Genomic DNA, 8,938 nt, shown 5'->3' with positions numbered 1-8,938 from the left:
GTTCTATTTCCATGTACAAAGATAACCATCATCCAAGATCCACATTCACTGTCAGTTAAAAGTGAAATAAAAAGCCTCAAACATAACACAACACAAGACAACACAACACAACCACACAATCGATTACACGTCCACGAGCAAATCCACTCAGATTTTAGAGAAGCTAAAATTTTCCTGGTGGGAATGAATGGATGGGAATCTTACTGATGTCCCATTATGCATCCTGAATGTATTAATGTCTAGACTATGAGAACGAAAGAGGGGAATGTCTCCAGTGGAGAAGATCACTGACTTGTTTGGTTGTTGTTGTTGTTTTTTTTTTCTAAATCGGAAGACTGCCAAACATCTGGACGTCTGCTCTCTGGATGGAAATAGTATTTCCCTTTTTCTCACTATCACCTACTGACTGCTACTAAAGTCACAGAATAAGACGTTCTCCTAGTGGAGATCCTCTGATTCAGATGTTATTTCAGATAACAGCAGTGCTTACGTTCTGGAGATCCAAGATTTTGTAATTCCGGTTAAATAACACTACAAGTTTTGCTTGTATTATCAGTTTTGACCTTTTGTCATGGTTTTATAAGCATTCATTCCAAATCACATTATCACCTGTTAAGAACGCAATCCATGCACGATCACGCTGCGATGTAACGAGGTGGAGAAGAACGCAGCTTTGCTCTTTAAAGCATTTGCTCTGTATTGAAAAAGCTAACAATAAATGGAGTTTCAGACAGAAAAGTTAGCATTATTTAATGAAAATAGCCCCAGTTTTACTCATACCTTTTTATAATTTGGGCCTAAGTTCTGTAAAGAATGCTAACGTGTCCGTTATTTATTATTAGCAATGTTAGAACACAGCTTTGGAATGTCTCTTTCCTCAGAATGCTAACTTTATTATTAATAATAAATTGATTCTTGGGTTAAAACATTGGCAATTTTTTATTTTTTTTTATATAGACCCGGTTTGCAAAAAGCAACTGGTTTACGATGACCTCACGTGTAAAACGTAACAATTTGCACAACTAAAAAGTTTTTGTTCAAATTTGTCCCAATTTCTCAATGAGATCAGACTGAGAGAGGTTAATCGAGTTTATACCAATCATGCTAGTTCTGCATTTTTTTTTTAGCATTAACTTTTAAACAGCCAAGCCTCGGAGTGTTTGCTGAGTCAGCGTTTTGGCCTAAAACGTCACATTTCATGGTCAAACAGAAATCCTTATCACAGCATAAACTATTAGAGCTGCTAGCATTGCTAATAATGAACACTAACTGTGCTAACACTTTTTAATTTACTGTTAGCCACAGATTTTTTTAAAATTAACTTTTTTTGGTCATGTTTTTCTTTGACATAGTAACTAACACATAAACATATTTTGATCAGCCTGAACAAACTGTAAGATTCCTCATTGCTTATCAATTAAACTGTTATCTCTGTAATGAACCTTAATAGCTAACTTCAATAGCTAAGCTTAATGAATGAATACACGCAGAGGTAAACAAGCCTGCGAAATTCAACTTCCTAAAGCAGGAATTCCTCTCAGAAATGCTAACGCTGCTGATACTGACTGAAAAATTAGCATCGTTGAGTTGTGCTAACTCTTTTCATCTGCTGTTAGCCATGTGAACTGTGTAATACTCCTTTAACTGAGAGAATAGCAGGACATCTGGCTTATCATTTATAAGCTATTAATAACTCACTGCTCAGTATCTGATATGACTTGATAAAGAAGAATGCTACACAAATGCTAATGATAATGCTAACTGTGCTACTTTCAGTTTTACACACGGTTTATACACTTTCTCTCAGCTCTTGATTAGAAACAACAGAAACAGTTTTTCCCCAAAACGCTAGCTTTGCTAATAACCAGTGGAGTCTGAACTACATACTAGGTTAGCCTTATTCAAAACTATGCTAATCCCACTTTTTTACTTATTTATTTATTTTATTTTTTACTCTTTAGCTATTTGTGCTCTTGAGAGCTTTCTTCTGCTAAGTGAAAGAGATAGTTCGTCCCTGCTAACACTGCTAATAATGAGTGTAGTCTTTGGGGAAAGTAAAATTACTCCATTTTGATTGTGATAACTTCATCTTTTATTCATTATTAACCGTGTTGGATTCAATCCTCATTTTTAATAATACATAGAGTCATACCTAGATAGGTCGCCATTATTTAGTTGAAATTGTGCTAGTTATGCTAACTTCACTTTTTTTTCCGTTATGTTTGGGTGTTTAGCTTTTTCGAAATGCTAACTTTACTAACAACGGATAAATTAGCATTATTCAGCTGACATTGTGCTAAGTGTGCTAACGTCACATTTTATTCACTGTTAGCTATATTTTTTTCATCTTGGGGCATTCTTTTTTACGTTTACATCCCCAAAGATGCTAACACTGCTAATAAAGAATGGAATGGTCATGATGGTTTCAGATCTTTTAGTTTTCTAGTAATAAACAGAGTCTTGTCGAAATTAGTCAGATTTTGCTAACCTTGCTAACTCTAACTCTATTAGCCTTAATTGTGTGATTCTTTGCTAACAATGGATATAGTTATTCAACTCGCAGTGCTAACGGCACGTTTTTGGTGCAGTACGCCTTTAACAGGGTGAAGAACAGGACCATCTGCCTGTACTCTCGCTGTCCTCAAGCTGAGGGCAGGGAATCGCTGTTTTAACATCCCGGCAGGATGCTGTGTGCGAGCGAAATAAGCTCGGCGCTTGTTTATTTCTCTAAAGAGCCGTAATCAGCTCCACATGCCTGAGGCAGGGTCAGCGGGGACATTCTGTCCGGGTTAGCGAAGGACAGAGTGCTTTCAGGTTATAAAACAATTCATTTCACGTCAACAACTGGCCAGTGGCTTTACACAGCCGCTCTCGCTCGTCATAAACACGACTCCTAATCCCTGTCCCGCCACAGACTCCTACCTTAAATAATATCCACTCCAATCCTGTACTTACGGTTGTAATAACACTGGAATAACCACCTACTAAAGTTTGTTTTATATACGTATACAGCCGATATCTCCGTAAATGTTTAGGTGGTATTGTATAGATTGCTCAGATTTGTTTTAAAGACACAGCTCATTATTTCTATTCGCTTATAAACCGTATACGCTATACAACCCTCTAAAGTCGTAAAATTCGACTTAAACAAAAAAAGTTGTATAAAGCGCATTAATATAGCAAACATTGTTATTTTATCTAAAACACTTGCTGGTGGAGGATACTTTTAAGTTTTTTTTATCCTGTTAGTGTTGCTATAGTTTGCTTTTGTGTGTTTTTTCTTGTCTCAATGCTGCTGCTGTGATAATGTTATGTTGGCACCAAGCGGAAGTGTTAATGCTGCGATGAAATAATACTCGTAACTTTTATAATACTCATAAATTTCCAGCTTCCGAAATTTCCAACATCCCCCTCAACTCGGAATTCCTATTCGGAAAGTCGGGATAGTCCAAAAACTCTAAAACAAAACAAAGACGTTATCTTTTCTATAGAAACAGCTTATTCACAGGGACTCGGACGACGGATGCTCCACATCAACGGATTTTAAAATTTTGTTGATATGGTTAAGTTTTTTTTTTTAAGTAAGGAGACGTTTATTAACATTAACATTTACGGAAGGAGTCTCCAGTGTCAGCGCATTGTAACAGTCAGAGGTAACACTGTAACTGACATCTTCAGGACAGAGGAGTTTCTTGGTAGCATGACAAGCTGCATTTTTTTTCTTATTAACTTCAAAAGAGAGAGACTGGTGAGTGAACGACTGTTTAAAGCGTAAGTAATAAACGTAAGTGAGAACAGGAACTGACTTGTTTCGTGGATATTCCACAACCTTAAATGTTGCTATAAACGGATAAAAGTTAAATATGTTGAGAAGCAGGTCAGTGATACTGTGACAGAGATGAAGCAGAATTCCTCTATATTCCCAACGAAGCCATACTTTCTATCGGAAGTGTTTTTTATACAGAGTGTCGGCAGACAGACGGGAAGCTGGAATCCCGGCACGACGGCGAATCTCAGGAGCAGCCGCAGAGATCCACGACCATAGAAGGGATCTTCCCGTAGATGATCTGCTCTCGGTGGTTGAAGTAGAGCATGTTGATGGGGGACATTTTGGTGGGCGTGCAGCAGGGCCCCGCCGTACCGCGCGGATTCGCCTTGTTCACCAGGTGCGTGTGAGGGAACTTCTGAAGGTGTACCTGCTCACACTCGCCCGAGCAGTAGTTGGCCTTGTAGCGCTTGGGCGCAATGATCCAGTCCCAGCCGAAGTCCTCGAAGTCTACAGTGAGCGGGTAACGGCAGCAGCGGGATTCCGAAGAGCGCTCGTTGCAGTCGAGGCCGGATTCTCGTCTGGAACGCTTCGGCACCTCTGTGATTTTGACCTCTAGAAACGGTTGCTGCGAAAATAGATGCAAAAGGAGAAAGAAGTGACATGCGGTTAATAAAATTCTGTTATTCTTTAACATATAGATGGATACTTTATTAATCCCATAATTTTTTTTTGCTTTATTTATCCCGTAAAGCAAAGAAAGTGAGGATCTGATCAAGAAAAACAAAATTAAAAAATTTAATTATCAGTAGAATGCTACTGTAACAGGCTGCCACTAGGGCGGCGCCATCTTGCATCAAGTACACTGACCCTACGATCGTCTCAAACGATTCCTCGGGCCGAACCTTCGCTGCGTGAGGTCCGACGTTTCTTCAGTTCCCCGCTCACAACTTTAGTTCCTACCTGCAATTAGTTTCCATTTACGGTTTGACACAAAAACGGAAATCTTATAAGCGTGGTTTCATCTTCTCCTGTCGTATACGAGCTCTCATTAAATGTGTACGGAGTTGGAAGGACGTAGCAGAGATCGTTGGTGTCTCTGGCCCTGGTGAGCGTACGTAGCTAGTATAATTAGCTTGCTTTGCTAATCTAATCTGAGAACAAAGCTAGTACGAAGCCGAGCACGTAACACGTAAATCACACACACGATTTTCACACTGATTAGTGCGTTATTTAAGTTGTGTTTAACTAGTTAGCTAAATTCTATATAGCTACTACTGTTTCTCGTCAGACCTTAAAAAAAAAACAGGCCACGCCCAGAAGGATGAGGTGAAACAAGAAATCCAAATGATTGGACCGCAGAATCGATCGCGTGCTAACAGTCGTCCGGTATCGACGCTCCTGATTTCTGCGTATGGTTCCTCTTTGCCTCACTTTTGACAGAGCGTTGAACAGGAACCACCCCCTTCAGTGAGGCCCCGCCCCCTACGGTACCCTGTCCTAACGAAATTCTCCTAAGATGTGTACAGCGTATCTAAGTAGCTATTTGTAATCTATCCGTCAAAATTTTAGCGGGGTGGGGGCGGGGCTGCGAGAGTTAAGGCATCACAACAGACAGGCGTCTAGCAAAACAAAGCAAGTTATCCCTCTGAACTTACAGCTAGCTAGCTAATTTTGATTAAAGCTAGCTACTTTTCAAACTAAAGCTAACATCAGTGGTTTGTCGCTTTGTAATGCTCGTTTTAACGTAAAGAATGTAATGAAGATGTTAATGAAATTAGCTTACTAGCCCCTCCTCCCCCGATTCTGCGGAGGTCACGGCCAGGTCTTTCCCCTGGCTGTCGAAGGCCTTGATCTCGATGCCAAAGTTACTCTCGGGCTGCTTGAGCCACGACTGCAGCAGCTGCTTCATGTCGACGCTCTGCCACGGGTTGGTCTGCGCGTCGGCGTCGATCTTCAGAGAGAGGATTTTGGGTCGGGGGTTGCTGTAGAAGGGCGGCTGCAAGCGTGAGATCTGCACGAAGACGGTCGTCGCCTCTTTGCCCAGACGCAGGTGGATCCACAGCTGCGCCTTCACGATGTTGTCCGGCAAAATCTTGGGGCTGAGCGAGAATAAGCAGCACCGCGGCACGGAGTTGGCCTGAGATACGCTTTGGGCTGCAACGAGGAAAAACACGTTCAATGAAAATACTACGTTTCCAAGTTCAATTGCCGTTTCCGGTTCATCATCTTAATACATTTTCATGATAGTTATATGTATTTATAGTTAAAGTGTTCAGTATAGCTAGCTACTTTATTAATATTCATGAGCCAGTGTGTAGCAATTTTGTGCTTGATGCTAATCAGTGGCCATAAACTTCCATTACTTGTTAGCTACATTAACTTTGTAGCTACAGTGCAACACTAAAGAAGCTGAAGTTGTTGGTTGATGCATGACATCTGAAGTCAGTGTGCAGCAGCAGCTTATTCATTACATACGAATTGCATAAAGTTCGTAAGAAAGTGCGTGCGCTTACGTTCGGTCGCCATGGTGATGATGGTCTCGGTGCTGGCCTCCTCGCGCTCCTCCGCCTCCTCGTAATCCTCGCCCGTGCTGCCGTTTTGCCTCTCGTACCGGCTGAGCAGCTCGAGCAGCGGCGGCGCTCTGGGCACGAGCTGCCGCGCCGCGTCCCGGGTGAGGTTCGGCGCGCGCTCGAGGCGCAGCGCGCTCAGGATCTGCGAGCGGATGGAGTGAAGGCGCAGCAGTTTGCTCTGCTGTCGGGACTCGCACGCGGCCGAGCACTGGCCGCTCTCCTCCGTCACCGGGGGGCGCAGCGTCGCGCTCGGGCTCTGACCCTCCGGTCCCGGTACACTTAACACACCGAGCAGGAAAATGATGAGAAGCATGATCCGGGATGTTAAGCGGTCGCGCGCGCAAGGACCCTTTTTTCTTCCGTTTTTCTCAGGGCTTTTATTATTATTATTTTATTATTATTTTTGGCGACGCCACGCGCAGGAAACGCGTCGCATCTGAGCGGCTCCGTTAAGCGGCGCGCGGGTTTTATACCGAGACGCCCTGCTGTGTGCATCAGTCAGGATTGGCTCCGGGACACGCTGGATATAACATCACACCGACTGGGGAGGGGGAGCTACCCAACATCTGTCTATCTATCTATCTATCTATCTATCTGTCTATTATAACATCACACCGACTGGGGAGGGGGAGCTACCCAACATCTGTCTATCTATCTATCTATCTATCTATCTATCTATCTATTAGAACATCACACCGACTGGGGAGGGGGAGCTACCCAACATCTGTCTATCTATCTATCTATCTATCTATCTATCTATCTATTAGAACATCACACCGACTGGGGAGGGGGAGCTACCCAACATCTGTCTATCTATCTATCTATCTATCTGTCTATTATAACATCACACCGACTGGGGAGGGGGAGCTACCCAACATCTGTCTATCTATCTATCTATCTATCTATCTATCTATCTATCTATCTATCTGTCTATCTATTAGAACATCACACCGACTGGGGAGGGGGAGCTACCCAACATCTGTCTATCTATCTATCTATCTATCTGTCTATTATAACATCACACCGACTGGGGAGGGGGAGCTACCCAACATCTGTCTATCTATCTATCTATCTATCTATCTATCTATCTATCTATCTATCTGTCTATCTATTAGAACATCACACCGACTGGGGAGGGGGAGCTACCCAACATCTGTCTATCTATCTATCTATCTATCTATCTATTATAACATCACACCGACTGGGGAGGGGGAGCTACCCAACATCTGTCTATCTATCTATCTATCTATCTATCTATCTATCTATCTGTCTATCTATCTATCTGTCTATCTATCTATCTGTCTATCTATTATAACATCACACCGACTGGGGAGGGGGAGCTACCCAACATCTGTCTATCTATCTATCTATCTATCTATCTGTCTATCTATCTATCTGTCTATCTATTATAACATCACACCGACTGGGGAGGGGGAGCTACCCAACATCTGTCTATCTATCTATCTATCTATCTATCTATCTATCTATCTATCTATCTATCTATCTATTATAACATCACACCGACTGGGGAGGGGGAGCTACCCAACATCTGTCTATCTATCTATCTATCTATCTATTATAACATCACACCGACTGGGGAGGGGGAGCTACCCAACATCTGTCTATCTATCTATCTATCTATCTATCTATCTATTATAACATCACACCGACTGGGGAGGGGGAGCTACCCAACATCTGTCTATCTATCTATCTATCTATCTATTATAACATCACACCGACTGGGGAGGGGGAGCTACCCAACATCTGTCTATCTATCTATCTATCTATCTATCTATCTATCTATCTATTATAACATCACACCGACTGGGGAGGGGGAGCTACCCAACATCTGTCTATCTATCTATCTATCTATCTATCTATCTATCTGTCTATCTATCTATCTATTAGAACATCACACCGACTGGGGAGGGGGAGCTACCCAACATCTGTCTATCTATCTATCTATCTATCTATCTATCTATTATAACATCACACCGACTGGGGAGGGGGAGCTACCCAACATCTGTCTATGTGTCTATCTATCTATCTGTCTATCTATCTATCTATCTATCTATCTATCTATTATAACATCACACCGACTGGGGAGGGGGAGCTACCCAACATCTGTCTATCTATCTATCTATCTATCTATCTATCTATTGATTTGTTGATTTGTTTCTTTGTCTTACCCTCTAATTATCTGTCTGTCAGCTAAACTACCAGGATCGGTTTACAGTTTAGTGCGAAAGTTTACACCCCCTCTGGTGTTTGAATAAAAAGAGAAATATGCCCTGGTGGTAAAATGTAATTATTTTGTTATAAGGGTGTGTAAACTTTTGAACTAGATCAGAAATATTGTCACAGCAGCCCACTGCGATTCCTTACCTGCTCAGCAGAGGTCTCTGTTCCTGGAGTACCTGGTTGCCATGGTTACTGAGAAACAGTGTGTGTGTGCTGTAAGTGTGTGTGTGTGTGTGTGTATTAGAAGGCTAGATCAGACTCAGTACAGAAATCAGACTCAGAGTGTCAAAGGATTTTATTATAAACGTGTTTAAATCATTAATGATCACGAAGTGGAAGAGTGCTGTGTGTCTGTTAG

At 42.0% G+C, this 8,938-nt stretch overlaps 2 protein-coding genes across 2 annotated transcripts in view; both read right to left on the bottom strand.

Moving 5' to 3' along the window:
• Positions 1-309: 309 nt before the first annotated feature.
• Positions 310-6,815, bottom strand: mstna (myostatin a). The gene is made up of 3 exons (XM_026910492.3): positions 6,283-6,815; positions 5,553-5,923; positions 310-4,394 (listed from the first exon to the last, which is right to left on the bottom strand). Exons 1-3 carry the CDS (start codon positions 6,650-6,652, stop codon positions 4,014-4,016), a joined length of 1,122 nt encoding a protein of 373 aa, XP_026766293.1. The 5' UTR covers positions 6,653-6,815; the 3' UTR covers positions 310-4,013.
• Positions 6,816-8,857: 2,042 nt separating this feature from the next.
• The window catches only part of ftcd (formimidoyltransferase cyclodeaminase), an 8,345-nt gene continuing 8,264 nt past the window's right edge, over positions 8,858-8,938 (bottom strand). Inside the window, exon 14 of the mRNA XM_034299605.2 lies at positions 8,858-8,938. This exon is cut by the window's right edge and continues 1,661 nt beyond it. The gene's annotated coding sequence lies outside the window, so the exon portion shown is untranslated.

This window comes from Pangasianodon hypophthalmus, chromosome 25, assembly GCF_027358585.1.
Source record: "Pangasianodon hypophthalmus isolate fPanHyp1 chromosome 25, fPanHyp1.pri, whole genome shotgun sequence".
Taxonomy (NCBI): domain Eukaryota; kingdom Metazoa; phylum Chordata; class Actinopteri; order Siluriformes; family Pangasiidae; genus Pangasianodon; species Pangasianodon hypophthalmus.
Note: the sequence above shows the minus strand (reverse complement) of the source record. Positions and strands in the feature narration are given on the sequence as shown.

Excerpts from the sequence above, each read along its gene's own strand:
- mstna (XM_026910492.3), bottom strand. The coding sequence starts at position 6,652 with ATGCTTCTCATCATTTTCCTGCTCGGTGTGTTAAGTGTACCGGGACCG. Across the intron at positions 5,924-6,282 it reads CATCACCATGGCGACCGAAC|CCCAAAGCGTATCTCAGGCC; the intron begins GTAAGCGCACGC and ends TCCTCGTTGCAG. Across the intron at positions 4,395-5,552 it reads AATCGGGGGAGGAGGGGCTA|CAACCGTTTCTAGAGGTCAA; the intron begins GTAAGCTAATTT and ends CTATTTTCGCAG.